Below are 26,843 nucleotides of genomic sequence, written 5' to 3'. Positions count from 1 at the left end.
CATTCGTATCAGGTGGGGCCCATCACTGACCGACATGCACAGGTAGTCCTCACTTAATGGCATTCATTTGGGCTGGAATTTCACATCCTCTATTCCAGTGATGGCGAACCTTTTTTTCCTCGGGTGCCGAAAGAGTGTGTGTGTGCGATATCACACATGCCCGAGTGCACACACCCATTATTCAATGTCTGGGGAGGGTGAAAACAGCTTCCCCCGCCCCCCCCCCCCCCCCAGATGCCGGAAATGGCCTGTTTCCCAAATTCTGGTGGGCCCAAAGGTTGCCCTGGAGCTGGGGAAGGGTAAAAATGCTCTCCCCATCCCCCTGGAGGCTCTTTGGAAGCCAAAAACGTCCTCTCAGAGCCACTGTGTGAGCCAAAAAGTAGCTGGATGACTACACACATGCAGGTTAGAGCTGAGCTAGGGCAAAGGCTCCACCCGTGCCAGAGGTTCGCCATCATTGCTCTATTCAAAAGTCGCGCAAAGGGCATTGCACTGATGAAATAGCCTTCCTCGGGAGGACTGCAACATCCTTCCCCTCAACTTTTGTTCACTCAGAGATGCCACCACCTAGTTTTAATTGTGTTTGTTGGCTTGTCTCGGTTAGCTATGCTATGAAACCTTTGACAATATCGAGCAGAGAATTTTAACAGAGCGTGGATATGTGATACAGCAAAGAAAGACACAGACTTAGTTAAATAAGTATTATTTACATATAAACAAAATATAAACAATCCAGAATAAGCACGAAGCAAATACAGAATAATACGCACTGAGCAATTACAAGATTAGCACAAAGCAAAACACAATATAGATAACAAGCACGAAGCTAAAATACAATATAGATAAAGCATGAAGCTTATACAAGCACGAAGCTTGGACACAACTTCCCATTCTCAGGCAAAAGTAAAGGAAATGACCGAGCAAAATAATGAGCTTTTATAGCTTCAATGAGGAAGTGATGAAACAGCCTTGAATTTTAACTCTTCAAGTACAAGTTAACCCTTTAAGTGCACATTAACCCTTTAAGTGCAAGTTTGGTACAGTTTACAATATGCAGTTTACAATGGCAATCCCTAACAATCATGTACCCTGTACTAACAGTGTCTTTATTATTTATTTCTTTAAAAACCTGAGCAGCACAGTGACCTAGCAGTGAAGTCACTCACCTCCCATTTGGAAGGATGTGTTTAATGCTAGGTAGTGGCAGATGTTTTTCTCAGGGCACAAATCTGCTGTGAACTCAGCGTAGGCATCGGGAAGGGCGTCCGGCCAATTAATTCCACTCAAGTCACTCCAGCTCTATTCCGAATTAAGGGGTTAGAAGCAGTGGTTCTCAACCTTTCTGATGCCGTGACCCCTTAATACAGTTCCTCATGTTATGGTGACCCCCAACCATAAGCCCAGCCCCAATCCTCCCAACAGAGCTTTAAGCTGATTGGCAGGAAGGTCAGAGGGATACTCCCACTGTAAACGCCTGATTGGTCAGATTGTAAAAATATGTTCCAAGGCATCAGAATAGAAGCTTTAGTTCCTAACACCATGGGAAATTTGTCTTTTCCCATGGTCTTAGGCAGGGGTAGGCAAAGTTGGCTCTTCTATGACTTGTGGACTTCAACTCCCAGAATTCCTGAGCCAATCATGCTGGCTCAGGAATTCTGGGAGTTGAAGTCCACATGTCATAGAAGAGCCAACTTTGCCTACCCCTGGTCTTAGGAGACTCCTGTGAAACAGTTGTTCAACCCCCCCAAAGAGGTCCCAACCCCCAGGTTGAAAACCACTGGATTAGAGGGTTATAAAAAGGATTGTTTGTTGGTTTGTTTGTTTAAATGCTGGCATGACCGCTCACCTTTAAAAAAACCATCTCTGCAGTTCACAGCGGTCATGTAAAATCAAACATTAAAATCAATAAAACCAAAACACAGGAAACCAAAATCTGGCACCACAACCAGTCTTCTTTGATGTCACCAACACCACTGTTTTAAAACTTTCCATTTCATGCAATTGTTGCTCTTTTTCTCTTAAACTGTGACATTTTTTGCTGTCTGGTGTCTTAGAAATCGTCTAAATAAAACGGACCACAATTAAGAAAAAGAAGACTCTGGACCTATGACGCTGTCTGTGAAGTTTCCGAAAGATACTCTGATTCAAGTGTAGGCAAACTTGACTCTTCTTTGACATGTGGACTTCAACACCCAGAATTCCTGAGCTAGCATGACTGGCACAGGAATTATGGGAGTTGAAGTCAACAAGTCATAGAAGAGCCAATCTTGCTTACCCCTGCCCTAATTCATTCATGAGCCATGAGCCAAATTTCAAAAGAAATACAGTAATACCTTGTCTTACGAACTTAATTGGTTCCCGGAGGAGGTTCGTAAGGCAAAAAGTTCGTAAGATGAAACATTGTTTCCCATAGGAAACAATGTAAAATGAATTAATGCGTGCAAGGAAAAAAAACGCAAAAAACCGCCGCCGCCCGGCTGTCACATTTTGAAACAGCCGGGCGCTTCTCAGCGTTCTCCCAATGCCGAATCCGGAAGTTCGGCAAAAGTTCGGGTTTGGGTTCAGGTGGCCGCCGAGAAGCCCTGCCGCCCGGCTGTCGCCTTTTGAAACAGCCGGGGGGCTTCTCGGCGTCCTCCCGAACCCAAACGCCAAACCCGAACTTTTGCCGAACGTCTGGGTTCGGCGTTCGGGAGGCCGCCGAGAAGCCCCGCCGCCCGGCTGTCAGCTTTTCAAAAGAGTCGCAGGGTTGTCGGGCCGGTCGGGAGGCTCAAACGGAGGTGGGGAATCCCAATAGGGAATTCCATGGGCGGGGGCGGAGCTTTGACGTCACAAAGATGTCCTTCCTGGAGTCCATTTTTTCCCCTCCCCCTCACTGGACATGTTATAAATTACATTCTCCAATGAATCATGTGTCGGTCTGTGAAACCCACTCCCCCTCTGGCTGATTCCTGTAACCTAGGACACATTCAATAAAAGAAACATTTGTGGAATGTAGTTTCAGTTATGACAATCAGCATCTCTGTCAGTTCTCGCCCCTCCTGCTTATGGCAACTTGAAAGCTTTGCAAGTTGACATTATTTCAAATATGGATGTCTAGGAAAATAGTTAGAATGTGGTTTATTCAGGTCTCTTTTTAAAAAAATGCATACATCCAAGATCAGAATCCATTTGCTATGGTTTTAAAATGACGAATTTAGATGGAAAGCTTCTTTTGAAAATCCTTGTGATACAAACAGATAGCCTTAGGCAGTTTTCTTACTCTATATTTCATACTATCTGATTTTTCCTGCAAAACACTCGGAATGATCAAAATGATATTAATGCACTCATGTTTATCTTTATTGTCATTGGTTTTGCACATTGTTGGTTAAGCTGAAATGGCAACAATAAAATCATAGGAATAAGAGTGCATTTTGCACATGGTGGCATCTCTGGTTTCACAAATTTATTTATTTATTTATTTCATGCTGTTCTGTTCGAAAAAACTCCCTAATGTTATGATCCCGGGTCTATTTGACCCGGACTGCAAATTGATCATTTTAGGTACAGTGGAACCCCGACTTACGAAATTAATTGGTTCCGGAAGGAGGCTCGCACGTCGAAAAGCTCGTATGTCAAAACATTGTTTCCCATAGGAAACAATGTAAAAGCGATTAATGCGTGCAAGCCCGAGGGCTGAGGGGAAAAGACGTCGGCTGAAGCGGGGAAGTTCGCCAGGAGTCAGCAAAGAAGCCGCGCGTGTGTTTTAAAACATCGGAGCCGGCATGGGGAGGCTTTCAATCAGCCCCCGAGCCCCCAACCCGGACTCGGGGGTTGATTGAAAGCCTCCCCATGCCGGCTCCGATGTTTTAAAACACACGCGCGGCTTCTTCGCTGACTCCTAAAGCGGGGAAGTTCGCCAGGAGTCAGCAAAGAAGCCGCGCGTGTGTTTTAAAAGATCGGAGCCGGCATGGGGAGGCTTTCAATCAGCCCCCGAGCCCCCAACCCGGACTCGGGGGTTGATTGAAAGCCTCCCCATGCTGGCTCCGATGTTTTAAAACACACGCGCGGCTTCTTTGCTGACTCCTAAAGCGGGGAAGTTCGCCAGGAGTCAGCAAAGAAGCCGCGCGTGTGTTTTAAAACATCAGAGCCGGCATGGGGAGGCTTTCAATCAGCCCCCGAGCCCCCAACCCGGGCTCAGGGGCTGATTGAAAGCCTCCCCATGCCGGCTCCGATGTTTTAAAACACACGCGCGGCTTCTTCGCTGACTCCTAAAGCGGGGAAGTTCGCCAGGAGTCAGCAAAGAAGCCGCGTGTGTGTTTTAAAACATCGGAGCCGGCATGGGGAGGCTTTCAATCAGCCCCCGAGCCCCCAACCCGGACTCGGGGGTTGATTGAAAGCCTCCCCATGCCGGCTCCGATGTTTTAAAACACACGCGCGGCTTCTTCGCTGACTCCTAAAGCGGGGAAGTTCGCCAGGAGTCAGCAAAGAAGCCGCGCGTGTGTTTTAAAAGATCGGAGCCGGCATGGGGAGGCTTTCAATCAGCCCCCGAGCCCCCAACCCGGACTCGGGGGTTGATTGAAAGCCTCCCCATGCCGGCTCCAATGTTTTAAAGCACACGCGCGGCTTCTTTGCTGACTCCTAAAGCGGGGAAGTTCGCCAGGAGTCAGCAAAGAAGCCGCGCGTGTGTTTTAAAACATCGGAGCCGGCATGGGGAGGCTTTCAATCAGCCCCCGAGCCCCCAACCCGGACTCGGGGGTTGATTGAAAGCCTCCCCATGCCGGCTCCGATGTTTTAAAACACACGCGCGGCTTCTTTGCTGACTCCTAAAGCGGGGACGCCCCCCCCCACCCCCAAGCAGAAGCCAAGGACCCCCCCACCCCCAAGCAGAAGCCAAGCGAATGCTTACCAAGTGGGATACTACGAGCAGAGAGGAGCCGGGCGCTTCCTTGCCTTCCTTCCTTCGCTGCCGAAAGTGTCAGGGAGGCGTGGCTCGTATCCCGGATGTGAGCTCGGGAGGCGAACGGAAATGACGCTCCCTCCCAAGCTCTTATCTCGAGTTGCTCGCAAGTGGAGCAGCTCGTATGTCGGGGTTCCACTGTACTTATATGTGGTCTTTTTGAAAGCTTTTTTCACCTGGAAACAAGTTTGAACATTTCTGCACACAATGGAATGAAAATTGAACTGAAAAAATTAATCCTTATTGGTTTATTTTGCACATAAATGTGCCTCCCCCCCATTTTTGTGAAAGTTTTTTCAATTTATGGATAGTTTTGCTTGCAAAATCCATTCTATTTTACTAAAGTTGGTGTGGGATTGGTAGCTTGAACCTTTCTGAACATAATGATATGAAAATTGAACTGAAAAAAATGATCCTTATTGGTTTATTTTGCTCATAAATGGGCCCCCATGCTTATACTCAAATAGGCTTATACTTGAGTAGGCTTATACTTGAGTATAAAACGATATGGTCTTATATTCAAAAATAAACCAATAAGAATCATTTTTTTCAGTTCATTTCTATTTTTCTTATGTTTAGGATTGTTCAATTTAGTATATCAAAACTTTTGGGTTTATTGATAATTTTGCCTGCAAAATGCATTCTATTTTACTATTCTATTTTGGTGTGGGATTGGTAGCTTGAACATTTCTGAACATAATGATATGAAAATTAAACTGAAAAAAATGATCCTTATTGGTTTATTTTGCTCATAAATGGGCCCCCATGCTTATATTCAAATAGGCTTATACTCGAGTAGGCTTATACTCGAGTATAAAACAATATGGTCTTATATTCAAAAATAAACCAATAAGAATCATTTTTTTCAGTTCATTTATATTTTTCTTATGTTCAGGATTGTTCAATTTAGTATATCAAACCTTTTGGGGGGAAATTCCTTAGGGATTTGTAGCCTTAAAAAATATAAATTGACACAAAATTCAGAAAGGATGGGGGGAGGGGCTTTTTGATCAAAATAAAAATATAAGTCTCAATTTTTCCAGTTCAATTTTCATATCATTATGTTCATAAATGTTCAAACTAGTTTTCCAGTTGAAAACGTTTTCAAAAAGATCAAATTCAAGTACCTAAAAAAATTATTTTTGGTCCGGTCATATACGAACAGAAACAGACTCGAAGTGATGATTTTTTTTTGCCCAGAAAACAATTAGCCACCACCCCAAAAATATTTTTTGATGATCAGCATTGTTAAATTGAGTAAATGAATGCCTAAGATTTTAAAGAATATTTCGGATTTGGAGCATAAAAAAATAAAAAGTGAAAATGGTTGCAAGCAGCCAAGGGGGGGGGGCTTATTTCTGATGTTAAAAAACCAGTAAGAATCATTTTTTTCAGTTCCTTTATATTTTTCTTATATTCAGAAATGTTCAAGCTACCAATCCCACACGAACTCCAGTAAAATAGAATGCATTTTGCAAGCAAAACTATCCATAAATTGAAAAAACTTTCACAAAAACGGGGGGGCACATTTATGTGCAAAATAAACCAATCAGGATAGATTTGTTCAGTTCAATTTTCATTCCATTGTGTGCAGAAATGTTCAAACTTGTTTCCAGGTGAAAAAAGCTTTCAAAAAGACCAAATATAAGTACCTAAAATGATCAATTTGCAGTCCGGGTCAAATAGACCCGGGAACATAACATTAGGGAGGGGGTTTTTTTCAGCAAGAAAGAAACCCCCCACCCCCCAAAAAAAATTCTCATAGAGAGAACCCCTGAAATGATGAAAAGTCATGAAATTTCAAGTTTCAGATATGCAGGGAAATTTTTTTACAGGGACTGAAACTTGGCTTCGGGTCACATACGACCCGAACAGAACAGCAGGGTTTAATTAATTAATTAATTAATTAATTAATTAATTAATTAATTAATTAATTAGATTTCTATGCCGCCCCTCTCCATAGACTTGGGCCGGCTAACTAACAATAATAAAACAGCATATGACAAATCTAATATTTAAAAGAACTAAAAACCCTTATTAAAAACCCAACATACACACAAACATACCATGCATAAATTGTATAGGCCTGTGGGGTAAGAAATATCTCAATTCCCCCATGCCTGACGACAGAAGTGGGTTTTAAGGAGCTTACGAAAGGCGAGGAGGGTGGGGGCAATTCTGATCTCTGGAAGGAGCTGGTTTCAGAGGGTCGGGGTCGCCACAGAGTAGGCTCTTCCCCTGGGTCACACCAAATGACATTGTTTAGTCGACGGGACCCGGAGAAGGCCAACTCTGTGGGACCTAACCGGTCGCTGGGATTCGTGCGGCAGAAAGCGGTCCTGGAGATATTCTGGTACGATGCCATGAAGGGCTTTATAGGTCACAACCAACACTTTGAATTGTGACCAGAAACTGATCGGCAACAAATGCAGACTGCGGAGTGTTGGTGTGACATGGGCATATTTAGGAAAGCCCATGATTGCTCTCACAGCTGCATTCTGCACGATCTGAAGTTTCCGAACACTCTTCAAAGGTAGCCCCATGTAGAGAGCGTTACAGTAGTTGAGAGTAGTTTTACCTGCAGAAATTGTTTTAAAACGAACAGACATCCAAAATCCTGTCATTTTTCAAAGATCAGACACAACAGACAATACTCTCCTTTGTTCAGCAACAGGTTTATAACCAGTCTTTGTATTTTCCAGATAGAAATGCTGGACACTGTTGCCTTAAACTTACATAGAATTGACAAAGATGTTCAGAGGTGTGATAGAAACTATTGGTATTTCACGGCTGAGAATCTGGAGAAGCTTCGAAATATTATGTGCAGGTAAGTTAAACCTAAGAGGGAGGCGCAAGAGAGCCACATCTGGAAACCCTAGGACCGTGATGGCGAATCAATGGCACATGTGCCACAGCTGGCATATGTAGACCTCTCTGCGGGCATGCGAGCCATTGCGCAGCTCAGCCCCACTGCGCATGCGTGCAAGGCAGCTGATTTTTGAGTCTATCCCATGCATGCATGGGGCGCAATCAGGGGATGCATGTACAGACACTGGAGATGCGCACACATGCGTGGAGGGCAGGGGAGCATGGGGTGTGGTGTGCCCTCCCTCCGTGCTCTTTTTTGTTCGCAAGAGGCTGCAGGGAGGCTTACTAGGCTCAAAATGGGGCATGGGTGGTCAAGCGTGTATGCACAGGATGGCGAGGGAAGCAAACGGCAATGTGCACACATGTGCAGTGGGTTGGGCATGTGGAGGCTGTCGCATACACTTTGCATTATGGGTGCTGGCACATGACAACAAAAAGCTTAGCCATCACTGCCGCATTATTATTATTATTATTATTATTATTATTATTATTATTATTATTATTATTATTTATTGGATTTGTATGCCGCCCCTCTCCGTAGATTTGGGGCGGCTAACAACAGTAATAAAAAACATCATATAAATCCAATACTAAAACAACTAAAAACCCTTATTGTAAAAAACCAAACATCCCTACAGACAAACATAACATGCATAAATTGTAAAGGTCTAGGGGGAAAGAATATCTCAATTCCCCCATGCCTGATGGCAAAGGTGGGTTTTAAGGAGCTTACGAAAGGCAAGGAGGGTGGGGGCAATTCTAATCTCCGGGGGGAGTTGGTTCCACAGGGCTGGGGCCACCACAGAGAAGGCTTTTCCCCTGGGCCCAGCCAAACGACATTGTTTTGTTGACGGGACCCGGAGAAGGCCCACTCTGTGGGACCTAACCGGTCGCTGGGATTCATGCGGCAGAAGGCGGTCTCGTAGATACCCTGGTCCGATGCCATGAAGGGCTTTATAGGTAATGACCAACACTTTGAATTGTGACCGGAAACTGATCGGCAACCAATGCAGACTGCGGAGTGTTGGTGTTACATGGGCATTTTTGGGAAAGCCCATGATAGCTCTCGCAGCTGCATTCTGCACGATCTGAAGTTTCTGAACACTTTTCAAAGGTAGCCCCATGTAGAGAGCACTACAGTAGTCGAACCTCGAGGTGATGAGGGCATGAGTGACTTAGTAAAATGTTTGTCAAGAGAAGAATTGAGCCTTGAAATTACCCAATAGAACATCTGGGAAAGAACTTGTTGACTTATGTTTTCTAAGTCTGGTCTGGGCAGATCCAGCTATCTGGGTTAGGATCCATGGCATGTTCTCTATGGCAGGGGTCTCCAACCTTAGCACCTTTAAGACTGGTGGGCTTCAACTCCCAGAATTGGGAGCTTTGCTGGCTGAGGAACTCTGGGAATTACATAAGAACATAAGAAGAGCCATGCTGAATCAGGCCAAAGCCCATCGAGTCCAGCATTCTGTGTCATACAGTGGCCCACCAATCGTACATGGGGATCTTGAGCAGAAAGAGAATGCAAGACCCTCTCTTTCCCTTGACCCCCAACAAATGGTACCCAAGGGAATCCTGCCTGCCTCAACCAACAGAGAGGCGGCACAGGGAAATCCATTTTAATAACCACACTTGGCATCCATGAATCTGTCTAATCCTGCCTTGAAGCTATCAAGGCTGACAGCTGTCACGACCTCTTCTGGAAGTGAATTCCATTAACCAATAACCGTCTGGGTGAAGAAATATTTCTACTACTTTATATGTATGTATCTATTTTATGTTGTGAGTTGGAGAAGGGCGGCCTAGAAATCGGAAAGGTAGATAGATAGATAGATAGATAGATAGATAGATAGATAGATAGATAGATAGATAGATAGATAGATAGATAGATAGATGATAGATAGATAGATAGATAGATAGATAGATAGATAGATAGATAGATAGATGATGGATGGATGGATGGATGGATGGATGGATGGATGGATGGATGGATGGACGGACGGACGGACGGACGGACGGCATTCTGAGTTTCTTTTAATTACAGAAAAGAGAAGGTGCAGCCATATTTTAATAAGCCATAATGTATTGAAGCAATGTTTGTTCTGTTTTATTTGTTGCAGCTTTGTTTGGGAACATTTAGAAGTAGGCTACGTCCAAGGAATGTGTGACCTCCTAGCTCCTCTCATGGTTATACTTGACAAAGGTAGGAAATGCAATGGTTGCTTTCTCTGGCTTGTGCAGACCCTAGTGCCTATATATAGACGTCATGTTTTCATGCCAGTCTGTCCATAATATCATGTACACAAACAACCTTCTCATTTCTCAGTACATTGACACATCCCGAAATCGCTGCAAATGTATCCCTGGGTTCAGAAGGAGTAAATTTACAAAAACCCTGGGCCAGCCTCCCCACTCTTAAAAGCAGCATCAAGAGGACTGAGCATGCTCAGTGGGTGCATCATATTGGTTACGGGAGGGGGGGCGGAGGGGGAAAGGAAGAAAAGGAAGAAAGAAAGAAAGAAAGAAAGAGACACAGAGAGAGAGAGAAAGAGAAGGGAAGAAAGATGGATGGATGGGTGATGAACATATAATACAATAATAGGCTAAGCTCCAAGGCTTTCCTTTCAATGCAGGAGACTTTATAACATTCCGATTAAATGGATGTCCAGTCTATTTTTGAAAACGTCCAGTGATGGAGCATCCATCACTCTGGGATGAAGCTATTCCATTGATTTAACATTTCTTAATTAATCTAATCTAAAATGGGTTGTAAAAAGACTCTCTTAATATTATAATTTATCTATAGGCTGTCACATTCCTTCCTACACTAATACCGTACTAAATCGATAATCTGAAATCTATCACTAGAGATTTTTCCTTGGGCTTCAACTTCTCTCAGGCTGACACTCTACCAAATCATTCTCTTTTAAGTCACCCTGCCTTCTGTAATCTGAGAAGGAAGTACTTTGCATTGCAATGCTTTGATTGATTGATTGATTGATTGATTAATTGATTGATTGATTCATTCATTCATTCATTACCAAACTATGTAACAGAATCAGTGTTATGTTGAAATGAAATGGCCAATCTACCAATCTGGAGCCCTCCAAAACCATTGGCATTAGCTCCCAGAGATCTTCAAATGATTACATTTACTGTATTTTAGGAGTATAAGACGCATCTTAGTTTCGGTGGAGGAAAATAAGGAAAAAAATCTACCGCCCAGGTATTAATCTGGCTAGCGTCCTTTGTCTATGTCAGCTTCAGCTATTCAGTATTCAGACCTTGGAATACTAATATCAAATGACCTAAGTGCTAAAGCCCACTGCAACAATATCGCCAAAAAGGCCTCTAGAGTGGTTAACCTGATCCTACATAGCTTCTGCTCAGGCAATCTCACACTACTCACAAGAGCCTACAAAACTTTTGCCAGACACACTCTTGACTACTGCTCATCTGTCTGGAACCCATACCACATCTCAGACATTAACACCCTTGAAAACGTCCAAAGATATTTCACCAGAAGAGCCCTTCACTCCTCCACTCGAAACAGAATATCCTACAAAAATAGACTAACAATCCTGGGTCTAGAAAGCCTAGAACTACGGCACCTAAAACACAATTTAAGTATAGCCCACAAGATCATATGCTGCAATGTCCTACCGGTCAATGACTACTTCAGCTTCAACCGCAACAACACAAGAGCACGCAACAGATTCAAACTTAATACGAACCGCTCCAAACTTGACTGTAAAAAATATGACTTTAACAATCGAGTTGTCGAAGCATGGAACTCATTACCGGACTCAATAGTGTCAACCCCTAACCCCCAACATTTCTCCCTTAGACTCTCCACGATTGACCTCTCCAGGTTCCTAAGAGGCCAGTAAGGGGCGTACATAAGTGCACGTGTGCCTTTCGTCCCCTGTCCAATTGTCTTTCCTTTATCTCATATATCATATATATTTTCTTCCTTTCATATATCTTCTCTTCTATTTTCACTTTTATCCTTATATATATTACTTCATGTTTATTTTCTTCCTATGTATTTGTGTATTGGACAAATAAATTAAATAAATAAATAATTTTATCCCCCTGGTTGGGGCTTTAAAAAACATTCTTTGGAGCGAGTAACAATGAAAAAATCCTGGAAGTTGGGAAAATAGTTAGCACCTCCTTAGAGCTGAAAAAATATTTTTTGTAGGGAGTAGCAATGAAAACAAGCCTGCAAAGACTTAGGGGTGGAAAAAAAACCTTCTTTGGACTAGCAATGAAAAAATCCTGCAAGCCGGGAAGATCCAAGAAGATTGTTAGCACCTTGTTAGGGCTGGAAAAAAAAAAGCTTTGAGCCCTACATCCCTTTTTTCAGTGCCACTGTAACTTTGAACAGTCACTAAATGAACTGTTGTAAGTCGAGAACTACCTGTAATAATATTTAAGGTCCTGATTCTTTCCATTATGATTTGGAATGTGATTCTCAGCATGCTACTTCATGGCTCGCCTGGAACAGTTGCTTTCTTGCATCGTTAAACATTTTGGGGGCACCGCTTGCTGGTTAAAACTGCAGAAAAAACAATTGCTACCAACCTGCCTTCCACTTCACCTGTATACTGCATGAGTTAAAAAGAGGGCGGTGAAAATATTTACAGACCCCTCGCATCCTGGACATAAACTGTTTCAACTCCTACCCCCAAAATGACGTTATAGAGCATTGCACATCAGAACATCTAGACACAAGGACTTTCCCCCCTCCCCCCCCGAATGCCATCACTCTGCTAATTCCCTCAACACTGTCAAACTATTTCCTAAGTCTGCACTAATATTAATCTTCTCATCGTTCCCATCACCCATCTCCTCCCACTAATGCCTGCATGACTGTAACTTTGTTGCTTGTATCCTTACGATTTATATTGACCGGTTCCTAATATGATCTGAGTCCTTATTTGTATCATTATTATAGCTTATGATTCTTGATGAATGCATCTTTTCTTTTATGTACACTGAGAGCATAGGCACCAAAGAAAAATCTTATTTATTTATTTATTTATTGTTAGAGTTGGAAGGGACCATGCGGGTCAAGTTCAACCTCCTGCCTAAGCAGGAACCCTATAGCATCCCAGCCAAATGACAGTCCAATTTCCTCTTTAAAATGTCCAGAGTATTGGAGTTCACAACGTCCGCTGGTAGGTTGTTCCACTGGTTGATCGTTCTGACCGTCAGGAAGTTCTTCCTTATTTCCAGGTTGAATCTCTCCTTGGTCAGCTTCCATCGGTTGTTCCTCGTCCGGCCCTCCGGTGCCCTGGAGAATAAAGTGATCCCCTCCTCTCTGTGACATCCCCTCGTATACCTGTAGACTGCTATCATGTCCGCTCTTGCCCTCCTTTTCTCTAGGCTATCCATGCCCAGTTCCCGCAGTCTCCCTTCGTAAGTCTTGGTTTCTAGACCCCTGATCATTTTGGTTGCTCTTTTCTGCACCTTCTCCAGAGTTTCAATGTCTTTTTTGAAGTGTGGTGACCAGAACTGAACATAGTACTCCAGGTGTGATCTGACCAGGGCGTAGTAAGGGGCGAGTACAAGTGCACTACAGTGCCTTCTGTCCCCTGTCCTATTGCTCTCCTATATCTCCTATACCTTTCTTCTATTCCTATATCTCTTGTTCTATTCTTTCGTTGATATGTTCTATTACTATACCTTCTTTTCTATTATTTCTTAGATATATCTTACTATGAGTATCTCCTCTATAACCTTCATCATGTATTTTACTATGTGTATATAGATATATACCCACTAAAACCCTCATTGTGTATTGGACAAAATAAATAAATAAATAAATAAACAAATAAATAAATAAGTAGTAGAGTGGTATTAAGACTTCCCTTGTGTGTCCAATCACATTTGGCCAATAAAAAAAATCCGTTTGATTCTAAAAGACAGATAATAAATATTGGTTTCTTTATGCAATTATTGAGAATTCGTGGAACTAACGCCTGCCTTTGTCTGCCTTTAGATGAGATGGCTTACAGCTGCTTTACACATCTCATGAAGCGAATGAGCCAAAATTTCCCAAACGGAGGCGCCATGGACACACATTTTGCAAACATGAGGTCTCTTATCCAGGTGGGTTTTATCTCAGCCTGTGTATTTAAAATACTTTTTTTTTATTTTTAAAAAGCTCGTCTTGGCATCTTTCTGAAGCCTGGAATTTTAGCCAAGCTCAAAGCAATACAAATCTAAGAATAAAACCAAATAGATCGCAGGATACCTTCATTGTTGGGGAGATAGAAGTTATTGGAATTGTAATAAAACGTGTAATCGCAATAATATCTTCCACCAGGCAGAAAAGGGACTAGGTCAACAATAAATCAACCGTTCTTCACAATTTAGGCTCCTTAAGTGCTTTGGTAAATGTTCTGTCGGGCTCTCTGGTAGAATCCTCCCAAAAATTCACAGGTACAAATTTCAGACACACACACGTTTGAAAATTCAAAACAATGTTCTTTATAATGAAAATTCACTTAAACCAAGCCCTCTTTTGGTATAGCAAAGAGCACTGGTCTCCAAACAAACTGGTAATTTGTACAAGTCCCTTATCAGTTCTGTGATACTTAGCTTGCAGCTGTGAGGCTATTCACAGTCCTTCTTTCACAAAGTGAAACACACTTTGCTCTGGTTTAGTTTCAAAGTGGGGGAAAATCAGCACACAAGAGGTCAAAGTCAGCAAAGCAGTCATGAAACACAAGGATCAGATAATCCTCCACAATGGCCAAACCCACAGACTGCTATTTATAGCAGCCTCACTAATTACCACAGCCCCACCCAACCACAGGTGGCCTCATTTTCTTTGATAATAATCTCTCAGTTGTTGTTGCCTATGCATCGCTCTCCGCATGCGTGGCTGTATCATTAACTCTTGTTCTGAATCCAAGGAGGAGCTAGATAATTGATCTCCTTCTGAGCTGTCTGCCACACTCTCCTCCTCCCTGTCACTCATGTCTTCTTGGTCAGAGGAGCCTTCATCAGCAGATTCCATCGGGGGGGCAAAACAGGCCTGCAGCATGTGGATGTCTCCCTCACATCCACAGTCCTTGGGACAGGAGCTGGGCCAGAGCTAACCACAACAGGTAAACAACACCTGGATTGTGAGCCACATTTGGCTGCCTTCTTCCTACTGTAATGAGAAGCAGAATGGACCAGGTGGATCCACTAGAACGGGGGTCTCCAAACCTGTCCACTTTAAGACTTGTGGACTTCACCTCCCAGAATTCCCCAACCAGCCATACTGGGAGGGGAATTCTGGGAGTTGAAATCCACAAGTATTAAAAGTTGGCAAGTTTGGAGACCCCTGTACCAGACGTATGTAGTGGGAAAGAGGTTCCCTTTCAAGTTAGCTAACTATAAACTCCTGACTTAAAGGGAATTTTACAGGGAACGTCCTGTAAAGGGTTTTTCTATTGGTGGGGCTGTGGATGTGTGTTGGTAGTGTTGAATGGGAAAGATTTGGTTTATGGGACAGTGGCCTGAGTTCTCTAGAAGAGAGCTAGGCAAAGTTGGCTCTTCTATAGCATGTGAACTTCAGCTCCCAGAATTCCTGAGCTAGCATGATTGGCTCAGAAATTCTGGGAGGTGAAGTCCACAAATCATAGAAGAGCCAACTTTGCCTAGCCCTGCTCTGGAATAATGTGTTGCAGGTATCGCACCATACAAGAGAATTGAGCTTAGCCGCTGAGTTTCAAAGTGAGGGCGCTAATAAATTGACAATAGGATCAGTATTGGTTTCCTACCAGTACGGGCCACGCTGTAACTCCAGTAGAGAAAATGGAGCTGCGCGCGCAACTCCGCCTCCCCAGCAATCTCACATGTGCCCTGACCGAGATTTTGCCTCTGCGCATGTGCAGAAAGCAAAATCTCACAAGGAAACTTGCCCATGGGATTTCGGTGAATTTTTGCTTCTTGTGCATGCATGGAAGCAAAAAATTTGCTGTAATCTCGCTCATGCGCTGTTCTGCCGGCGTGTTTCAACCGCCCGTAATTACAGGGTAATTAGTCCAGGAAGACACACACCACACTATAAAAGGAAAAACCAAAAGTTTTTATAAACAGAAAAACAGAAACAGCTCCCTTTTTAAATGTGAAAGGGATTTTCTGGTACACACAAGGCACAGGTTAAATGCAGTCAAATTGCTCACCCAATAACTGGGAAATTGAGTCCAATTCTAAAGTTCAGAGAGTCCACATACACGAATCCTGAACAGCAAAAAACCGCGATCTTGACGAAACAATGAATCAGATAAACTGCCATGAGGCTAAAACACCAAGCTGCACTTTTAGCTGTAGCACTAATTACAGCAGCCCCACCCAACCACAGGTGGCCTCATTTTCTCTTGTAATAATCCTTCAGTTGTTGTCTCCTATGCATCACTCTATGCATGCATGGATGTGTCATTAATTCTTGTTCAGAATCCAGGGATGATACAGATGACTGATCTCCTCCTGGGCTGTCTGCCAAACTCCCCTCTTCCCTGTCACTCACGCTTCCTTGGTCAGAGGAGACAGATTCTACTGGAAGCAAAACAGGCCAGCGGCATGTGGATGTCTCCCCCATATCCACCTCCACATTGCTTGGGGCAGGAGCTGGGGCAGAGCTAACCACAACATTAATTAATACCTTTAATGATTAGCCCATATCATTGAAATCAATTAAAAGCAGATAAGAACTGGTAGTTCTCATGATCACAATCAGGAGCAGAATTTCTACTACAAAGCGAGGCAAATTGTTAAGTGAGCCGCACCTAATTTTATGGCCATTTTTTTGCCGTGGTTGCTAAGCGAATCACTGCTGTTATTAAATGGATCGCAGGGTTGTTAAATGAATCCAGTTTCCACCATTGGCTTTACCTGTCAGAACTAATTCTGGGAATGTTGCAAATAAGATGACGTGACTTTTGGGATAGTACATCAAGTGCCTGAATTTTGGTTGCATGAGCTTGGATATGCTGTGACGGTCATAGGTGTGAAAACTAGGCATAACTTTTTTTCCCCCTGAGCACCGTCGTAACTTTCAACGATCACTAAACAAATGGTTATAAATCGAGGACTACCACCACTGATTTTCCTAGTGGACCCAATATTAGACGCTAGGGTAAGAAGAATGCGAGAGAGACAAGATTATCTCCGGCAACCTAGACAATGGCATTTCCATCTTTTCCCCCTTGAATCAGGATTCTTGCAGAAGGGAAATAAAAAAAGATGGGACAATGTGGGAGAAGAATGATGACTGAACGGACGATAGCATTCTAGATTTTTCATAAAATCATATCGGGTGTGATTTCATACACCCAAAAATGTGTTGATAAGTACCTTAAGGCGCATATGTCTTTTATTTTTTCTCTGTTTTTTTTTAATTTAAAAAAAAAAGATTTTAGATTCTGAGCTTTTTGAATTGATGCACCAGAATGGAGATTATACCCACTTCTATTTCTGCTACCGGTGGTTCCTGTTAGATTTTAAAAGAGGTAAGGATTTTTTTTTCCCCTAGGGCATTGGCTAGAATTTTTTGTGGTTGGCTTGCATCCGATTCCTTTGATCATGGACTTTGAGATGGATCCATCTAGGTATCATAGGCCAGTGTGTTTACCAGAGGAATTGGAAAGCGAGGGTGAGGGAGGGTTAGGGCATGAGGAACCTCCAGAGATGGCAGAGCCCCCAGCTGTGTTAATGTTTGAGTCGGATAAGGAGGGGGATATTGTGGACCCAATATTAGATGCTAGGGTAAGAAGAATACGAGGGAGACAAGATTATCTCAGGCAACCTAGACCTAGGCATTGAATACAGCTTGTCATCACTGATAATATAAAAGGGAGGTTTATGGGAAACCTTGGTGCAGAAATTCAACGTTTCTATATATAGAAAGAGAACTAGCAACTGAAGAGTCTCTCTTAAATCCTTCTGCAATTCTGAAATCCTGGTTATTGAAGGCATTTGTAAGTACCTGTCAACGCCGAAAACTAATGACTTGAATTTATTACCTTATGTTGGATGCTCGTTATTAACTCTGTTGATTAACCGCCCCGAGTCTGCGGAGAGGAGCGGCATACAAATCTAATTACCGTATTTTTCGCTCCATAAGACGCAGTTTTTTTCCTCCCAAACTGGGAAGAAAAATCAGCCCCGTCTTATGGAGCGAAGATGCAGGCAGGGAGGGGGGGGGAGGCTGCGAACTCGGAAGCGCCATCCCGCCGGCTGGCTGGCTGCTGCCTGGCCCCCTCCCTCCCGGAGGAGGGTCTCCCTCCGCACCACCAGCGGCGCTCCCCCCGCCAGCCAGCCAGTCAAGCCCCGCGCCCGCCGGAACCGGCTCCTCGCTCTCCCCTCGCCGCCCGCCGCGTTTTCAGGAGGTGGGGAGGGTCGGGCGGCCCGCCAAGGCCAGGAGGGACGCCGCTGCCCCCCCTTCCCTCTCTCCGCCCGCCGCTCCTTGACGCCGAGAGGAAATGCCGGCAAAGGCTTTTCTCAGCGGAGGCCGGCGAAGGCGATATTCAATGTCGGGGGCGCACGGGCGGTTGCACGCGCTCCCTATCTCCCTGCTAGCCCACTCGGAATATTCAAAATAAGAAAATCCTTTGCCGGTGAAGGTTTTTCTTATTTTGAATATTCCGAGTGGGCTAGCAGGGAGATAGGGAGCGCGTGCAACCGCCCGTGCACCCCCGACATTGAATATCGCCTTTGCCGCCGGCCCCGCCTCTCCTACAACCCCCTTGCTGAGAGCTCTCGGCAAAGGTGAGGCGGGCAGGGCATGCGCGCCTCACCGCTGAGAAGAACGGAGAGAGAACGAGAGTGAGTGAGAGCAACAGACAGCAAGATAGTGAGAAAGAGAGAGTGAGAGAAAGGGGGGGAGAGAGAGAGAGAGAAAGAGAGGGAGAGGGAGAAAGAGAGTGGGAGAGGGGGGAGAGATAGCAAGAGAGGGAGAGAGAGAAAGAGAGAGGGAAAGGGGGAGAGGGGGGAGAGAAAGAGAGAGGGAGGGAGAGAGAGGAGATAAAGGAAGAGGAGAGAGAGAAAGGAAGAGAAAGAAAGAAAGAGGGATAGAAAGAGAGAGAGAGTGAGAGATGCTCAGTGAGCCTTTCTTTGAAGTTGCCTTTCTTTCTTTCTTTCTTTCTTTCTTTCTCTCTCTTGCTCTCTTGCTCTTTCATTCTTTTTTCTTTCTCTTTCTTTCTTTCTCTTGCTTTCTCTCCTTCCTTCCCTCCTTCCATTTCTTTCATTCCCCCTCTCTATTTTTATTTCTCTTTCATTTTCTTTCTTTCTTTCTCTCTTTCTTGCTTTCTTTCTTGCTCTTTTTCTTTCTCTCTTTTCCCTTCCCTTCCTCTATTTCTTCTTTTCTTTCTCCTTCCTACCTTCTTCCCTCCCTCCCTTCCTTCAGTCCTTTCTCTCTTACTCTCCCCTTTCATAAGTTTCCTTGCTTCCTTCCTCTGTTCCTGTTCCTTCCCCCTTTCTTTCTTTCTTTCTTTCTTTCCTTCCTTCCTTCCTTCCTTTCCTCCCTCCATTTCTTGCTTTCCTTTTCCTTCCTCCCTTCTTTCCTCCCTCCCTTCTTTCACTCCTTCCTCTCTTCCTCTCCCCTTTTTGGCTCAAAATATTTTTTTTCTATTTTCCTCCTCTAAAATCTAGGTGCGTCTTATCAGCAGGTGCGTCTTATAGAGCGAAAAATACGGTAATAATAATAATAATAACAACAACAACAACAACAACAACAACAACTGTGTTGACTGACATTCCTATGATTTCATTGCTGTTTCCAGCACGTTTCTTTGTAAATAGATGTAAATACATGGTGACTTTGCTTTCAAGTCTTCAATTACTGATAATTAACTGAGCCAGACAGGACAGAATACCCCTCATGCTGGCTGGGGAATTCTGGGAATTGAAGTCCACAAAATCTTAGTTGCCATTTGGGAGACGTCAGCTCTACTGGGAGAAATGGCTTCATCCATTTTGATACGTGATGTGTTGATGTAATTCCATGCTCTTTCTAATGTCTTTTCCATTCAGAATTGTTGTACGAGGATGTATTTGCAGTGTGGGAAGTTATCTGGGCAGCGAAGCACATCTCTTCCGAACACTTTGTCCTTTTCATTGCCTTAGCACTGGTGGAGTCTTATCGAGAGATTATCCGGGATAACAACATGGACTTCACTGATATCATCAAGTTTTTTAACGGTAAGGAAGTTGTTCTGCCGGGCTTCACGGCACGAGCCCCCAATTGAGTGCAAAGGTAGGAATTAAGACACACACACTTGAAAAGTCTATAACACTGTTTTTATCGAAAGAAAAATAGAAGCAAAACCACCCTTTTGGTAGTCAAAGGGCTCACCTTCAAAGCATCAGACTTCCAATGCTGTGAAAAACAATAAACAAACAGCAAGCAAATAACAAGCAGCTGTGAAGACGTCACAGCTACTCTCCTTCAAACGTTTTCAACTCACACGCTTGACTATGGTTTAATTTAAGAGTCCTGGAATCAATGCAAAGAGAGTCCTTGGAGAATCTTGAGACGAAAGACACTTCCTCTTTCACCGAACAAGTCTCCGGAGAGGGGCGGCATACAAATCCAATAAATAAATAAATAAAATAAACTTCCACACTCAGAGGCCAGCACGCTGCCAATTTAACAGCAGCCCCAATTAGTCGAACCACACCCAAGCACAGGTGAACTCCCTTATTTCCTGTAGTATTTACGCAGTTGCTCTTTCCTAGTTATTGCCCTGCATCTGCGTACGTCAATGAATGTTTCTCCATCCGAATCCAGCGAGGATAACGATGATGAATTACTTCCTAATGGGCTGTCTGCCATGACCTCTGAGGATCCCATTTCACATTCACTCTCTGCTTCAGACGTTTTGCTGTCCGAAGCAATCAGCAGTAAAACTGGCCTCTGACAGTGGGAGGATTTACCCACATTCACCCCCATAGTCCTTGGGGCAGGAACTGGTCCAGAGCCAACCACAACAGAAATAAGGACAGAACAAGATTTCATACATTTTCATACTGTTCTGTCGGGCTCTCTGGTAGAATCCTCCCAAAAATTTACAGGTACAAATTTCAGACACACAGACGTTTGAAAATTCAAAACAATGTTCTTTATAATGAAAATTCACAAAGCCCTCTTTTGGTATAGCAAAGAGCACTCGTCTCCAAACAAACTGGTAATTTGTACAAGTCCCTTATCAGTTCTGTGATACTTAGCTTGCAGCTATGAGGTAATTCACAGTCCTTCTTCTATCAAAGTGAAACACACTTTGCTCTGGTTTAGTTTCAAAGCGGGGAAAAATCAGCACACAAAAGGTCAAAGTCAGTAAAGCATGAAACACAACGATCAGATAATCCTCCACAATGGCCAAACCCACAGCCCCACCCAACCACAGGTGGCCTCATTTTCTTTGATAATAATCTCTCAGTTGTTGTTGCCTATGCATCGCTCTCCGCATGCGTGGCTGTATCATTAACTCTTGTTCTGAATCCAAGGAGGAGCTAGATAATTGATCTCCTTCCGAGCAGTCTGCCACACTCTCCTCCTCCCTGTCACTCATGTCTTCTTGGTCAGAGGAGCCTTCATCAGCAGATTCCACCAGGGGCAAAACAGGCCTGCAGCATGTGGATGTCTCCCCCACATCCACAGTCCTTGGGGCAGGAGCTGGGCCAGAGCTAACCACAACATCGTACATATATCTGAAGAGGCTAATTCCCCGTTTACAGGGAGCCCTCGACTTATGACCATTTCTTTAGTCACCGTTCAAAGTTACAATGGTGCTGAAAACGTGACTTATAACTGCTTTTCACACTTACGACCATTGCAGCATCATCATGATTATGTGATCAAAATTCAGATGCTTGGCAACTGACTTGTATGTATGAAAGTTGCAATGTGTCAATATGCAATCTGCCATATGAATCTCAGTGACCGGTCAGGTCCCACAGAGTTGGCCTTCTCCAGGTCCCATCAACCAGACAATGTCGTTTGGCGGGGCCAAGAGGAAGAGCCTTCTCTGGGGGGGGGGGGGGCCTCGAATCAACTCCCCCCCCCGGAGATTCACACCGCCCCCACCCTCTTTGCCTTCTGCAAGAGTCTTAAGACCCACCTATGTCGCCAGGCCTAGGGGTAAACAAGAATGATAAAGGAAATGGAGCACCTCCCTTATGATACCAGGTTGCAACGCCTTGGTCTCTTCAGTCTTGAAAAACGGCGTTTAAGGGGTTACTTGATCGAAGTGTCTAAAATCGTGCATGGGATAGAAAAGGTGGATAGAGAAATTTTTTTTTCTCTATCGCACAATACTAGGACAGGGGGGCCCTCCCTTAAGCTCATAGGTAAGAAAGTGAGGACAAATCAAGGGAAATATTTCTTCGCTCAGAGGGTTGTTGGTTTATGGAATTCACTTCCAAAAGAGGTCATGACAGCTGTCAGCCTTAATAGCTTCAAGGCAGGATTAGACAGATTCATGGATGCCAAGTGTATCGGTGGTTATTGAAATGGATGTCCATGTGCCGCCTCTATGTTGGTTGAGGCAGGCAGGATTCCCTTGGGTACCATTTGTTGGGGGTCAAGGGAAAGGGAGGGTCTTGCCTTCTCTTTCTGCTCAAGATTCCCAAGGACAATTGATGGGCCACTGTGTGACACAAAATGCTGGACTCGATGGGCTTTGGCCTGATTCAGCATGGCTGTTCTTATGTTCTTATGTTCTAGGTTTGGGGCAATTAGGTCTCAGTCCCCTGGCCAATTAAATGAGATATATGTTATATGACTGAACCAGTATGACTGTTTTTAAATATTGGACTTTTAAACTGTAATTATAAATTTAATTAGATTTGCCTTTGTGTTGTATTGTTATATGTTGTGAGCCGCCGCGAGTCTTCAGAGAAGGGCGGCATACAAATCGAATGAATGAGTGAGTGAGTGAGTGAGTGAGTGAGTGAATGAATAAGTGAGTGAATGAGTGAGTGAGTGAATGAATGAATTAATAACTGAGTGAATGAGTGAGTGAGTGAATGAATGAATAAGTGAGTGAATGAGTGAGTGAATGAATGAATGAATAAGTGAGTGAGTGAGTGAATGAATGAATGAATGAATAAATAAATAAATAAATATTTAAGTGATCGTCCACAAGGCTCCTCTCACAGTTATTGTTTTGGAATCGGATTTTGCCCAATCTGTTCTTGTACCTTTTTGTTAAGTGTAAAATCCTTGCTTCAAAGGAGTTGAATAGTATTTCTAGTGGGAGATTTTAAGCCAGCAACATTCATGACCTGATAAAAAAAAAATGAGGTAGCAGCTGTGGGCAATGGCTGAGATTGGTCAAATTTCTGCCTCTTATCAAAATGTAAAACTGCATGTCGAGCCGAGCCTTAAGATCGTCTGGTGGCCTTTGCTATTGCTAATCTTTTCCCCCAACACCTTTTGCTATTTTGTGTGCAGAGATGGCTGAGCATCACAATGCCCAGGAGATTCTGAAGATAGCGAGAGATTTAGTCTGCAAGGTCCAGACGCTGATTGAGAATAAATGAAAGCCGGAGCTGCCGGAAGAATGTGAAGTTTAGCATCACTGCAAAAAGCTTTTGAAGCGGGGAGGGAGGGAGGGAGGGGGGGGATTTTCCTGCACTTGTCACTTCAAACAATGTTTTAACAGCATCTTCCATGTAATGAAGTAAACATTCAAGAGATTTCTAAGCCTTTAACAAGCAAAGGAAAAAAAAAAACAAAATTAAAAGTTGAGTTTTGAGTGTGCACAAATGAGTCCTCCTTCTAGGACTCTTATTTCAGGGCCAAAAAAATCATTCTTGTGTGTTTTTAATTCTCCCATTTGTTCCAATTCTGTCGTGTTCCAAAATTGCCTCTTGCCCCGGGGTGGGTATGCAAGTGTGTAAGTAGAGCAAAAAGAAGAGTTCTTCCAAATTTTACCATTGCTTTAATTTTGCTAATTATTTGTCCAGGTTTCCAAAGGAACCTCTCCAGCTGGAATATAAGCGGGATATCTTGTAGGTTTGCCCAAGATTATATCAGATTTAGGAGTAAAGACCCCCCCCCCCCACCTCTACTCTTATCAACCTAGCAGCTCACAGTTTACAGAGTCACGAAAAAAATTTGCTCAATTGAGATTTTGTGCTCGGTTTATATGTTTGGTCAGTCCAAAGCTGAGTTCTAGCAACCACCGGTCGAAAAGTGGCAAACAGAGAAATACCTTTGTACGTTTCTGCACAATCTTGAGGGCTAGAGTCTTGATTTAAAAAAAAAACAATGCTAGGAATCCAAAGGAAGGTTGAATTAGCTGGATTTGAGAGATCGGTCGCACTATAGTGCGATTGGAGGACACCTCTGTCTGGGTTTTTTTTCATTTTGCTTTGTGAATCTGTTTGTCCCCATGGAAAATTTTTATGCATCCAGCATGTCTTTATTTGTCCACTTGCCTTTACCAAGTCTGTGTTCGTGGCTACACTCCCAACGGCTTCTAAGCTGGAACGCCAGCCACGGAAAGGGGAGTTTGACATAGCCCCAAAGTGCCAACGACTTCTGTCTAACGTAATAACTTTTTTTGATGTTTCCTTCCTTGGAATGCAAAAAAAAAACACCCAAGTATTTTTTGGTGGTGGTAGTGGCATGCACGCACGCACGCAATCCCTTGGCCCTGCTTGTTTTCTTTTTGTGTGTGTGTGTATGCGCGCGCGTGCGAAGTGTTTGACCCATGCATGGTTCTGCTGGACAGTTTCATGGCAGAGGAAAATGCTTTCTCCTTCGTGCATATTTTCTTTGGATAAGCAAAGTGGAGTTTTAAATCCCAGCCCAGCCACCCTTATTATTGAGGGATCAATGTTTTATTTAAACTCTGCACTAACTTTTTTGGAGAATGTATCATATGGTACTTTACTATATAAAAGACAAAAATGAAACAAAAAAAAAACACCTCACAACCAAACAAAAAAAATAATTTAACTGTGCAAACTTTGTTGTACTGTTTATTATAATGTTCCGCATAATGGTATTTTATTGAATATTGTGTATTTGCCTTATTTATTTTTGTCCAGAGCAAAATATTTTCTTTATTGCTCAAGAATTTATCTCAAGTGCAAACATATGTATAAAGAAGGAGGAAAAAATACATATTGTCAACAAACCTTTATTTTCATGGCTGTGTGGTGCTGTTTGTCTCCTGTTTGATTCAGAAATAAAACAACCTGCAGAGTGACAGGTCGTCACGATTCTCCCAATCGTAAATCAGTAGCCAAGGGCGGGTTCTAAGTTACCTCACTTCCGGTTCGTTTCCTCCTGCGCTGTGCAGCCGCGCGGGTGCAACTTCTGTGCAACAAACAAAATGGCGGCAGCTATGATGCTGCTGAGAGCGCCACCAGTTTGGGGGCGTGACCAGTCGGCCATCACTGCCAGTTTGGTGAGGAATTTCCTACTACCGGTTCTATAGAACTGGTCTGAACTCACCTCTAATCAGTACCTCCAGAAGAACAGATAAACAGGTCAAGAACCAAACATTTCTCTAATATTTAATACAAATCCAGATCACTTAAAAGATCCAGGTTTCTATATTTTACAGAGCCTGTTACCAGGCTGGATCCCGATACACCCAGCTGCCCAGATTTTTAAGGAAAAGCTATTCAACTTGTTTTCAACCTGTTTCCCTTTTTCTTTTTAATTGATTTTTAACCATTTTTTAAAATCTTAAATAAATGAAACTGCTTTCACTTAAAATTCTAGGAGGAGATCCAATATCAGTGATGGAGGCCCTCTGGAGGCCGGAAACTGACTCCCAACTTCTGATGGGCCCAGTAGGCTCTTGTTTCACCCTCTCCAGGCTCCGAAGGCTTCCCTGGAGCCGGGAGAGGGTTAAAATGTCCTCCCCCATCCCCCCCGGGGGCTCTCTGGAAGTCAAAACCGCCCTCCCAGAGCCTCTGTGTGAGCCAAAAATCAGCTGGCCAGCACACACATGCACGCTGGAGCTGAGCTAGGGCAACGGCTTGCATGCCAGCAGATATGGCTCTGCGTGCCATCCGTGACACCCGTGCCATAGGTTCACCATCACTGTCCTATACCCACGATGGCAAACTTATAGCACACATGCAGAGCTATATCTGAGGGCACACGAGGCATTGCCCTATATCAGCTCCAGCGCACATGTGTGTGCTGGCCAGCTGATTTTCAGCCTTGGGGTGAGTGTGGAGGGATTGTGTGTTGGCACATGTGCGTTAGCATTCGCACGCACTCCCATTTTAGGCACGCAAGGAGAAAACGGTTCGCCATCACTGCCCTATACAATTCTGGACAAGTGGTTGTCCAGTTCCTTTTTAAAATCCTCCAGTATTGGAGCATCAACAACATCTGGAGACAGGAAGAATTAGGTATGCATACAGGCTCGACTTATAATAAGGCAGGATAAAAATACAACAATGTGGGGGCAGTTGGCAGTCCCGTCCCCCCAGATACAGAAGAAATGAGAAGCACAAACCATGATCAGCAGTCTGTTCATTTCAGGCTAGGCTTGGGACAAACCGCATTCACCAATTATCCACACTCACTGATCATTCAGGAGGACGTTCCTCATGTCCTCCACCAGCAACCTCAAATGATGAAGAGCCTCCAGCACTCTCCAACCAGGTATCGTATTTTTTGGAGCATAAGACACACCGGAGTATAAGACTCACCTTAGTTTTTGGGGAGGAAAATAGGGAAAAGAATCTGCTTACCAGGTATTCATCTGGCTAGCGTCCTTAGTCTGGTCAGCTTCAGCACTTTATTTTATCCCGTTTAGGGCTTTAAAAAAACTTTATTCTGAGAACGTAAAAATGAAAGAGCTTGCAAGTCCGTAAGAGCTGGGAACATTGTTAGCACCTGGTTAGGGCTGGAAAGAAACTTATTTGAAGCAAGTTAGAGCAATGGAAAAAAACCCTGCAAAGACTTAGAGCTGGGAAAACATTCTTCGCAGGGAGTAACAATGAAAGAGCCTGCAAGGTAAGAGCTGGGAAGATCATTAGCACCTGGTTAGGGCTGGAAAGA

The 26,843-nt window shown here is 43.8% G+C and overlaps 1 protein-coding gene across 3 annotated transcripts in view; it reads left to right on the top strand.

Moving 5' to 3' along the window:
• SGSM2 (small G protein signaling modulator 2) overlaps positions 1-24,954 on the top strand; it is a 206,894-nt gene extending 181,940 nt beyond the window's left edge. For 2 of the 3 annotated variants that reach the window (XM_070735246.1, XM_070735243.1), the window contains 6 exons: positions 7,642-7,766; positions 9,928-10,010; positions 13,815-13,924; positions 17,223-17,319; positions 19,841-20,008; positions 23,262-24,954. In XM_070735246.1, coding sequence (XP_070591347.1) covers positions 7,642-7,766; positions 9,928-10,010; positions 13,815-13,924; positions 17,223-17,319; positions 19,841-20,008; positions 23,262-23,350 — 672 coding nt within the window. In that variant the 3' untranslated portion in view covers positions 23,351-24,954. The remainder of the gene's footprint in view (positions 1-7,641; positions 7,767-9,927; positions 10,011-13,814; positions 13,925-17,222; positions 17,320-19,840; positions 20,009-23,261) is intronic. The other variant, XM_070735245.1, reaches the window with a different exon arrangement.
• The last annotated feature ends 1,889 nt before the right edge of the window (positions 24,955-26,843 follow it).

The sequence above is a fragment of the Erythrolamprus reginae genome, chromosome 1 (genome assembly GCF_031021105.1).
Source record: "Erythrolamprus reginae isolate rEryReg1 chromosome 1, rEryReg1.hap1, whole genome shotgun sequence".
NCBI lineage: Eukaryota > Metazoa > Chordata > Lepidosauria > Squamata > Dipsadidae > Erythrolamprus > Erythrolamprus reginae.
Note: the sequence above shows the minus strand (reverse complement) of the source record. Positions and strands in the feature narration are given on the sequence as shown.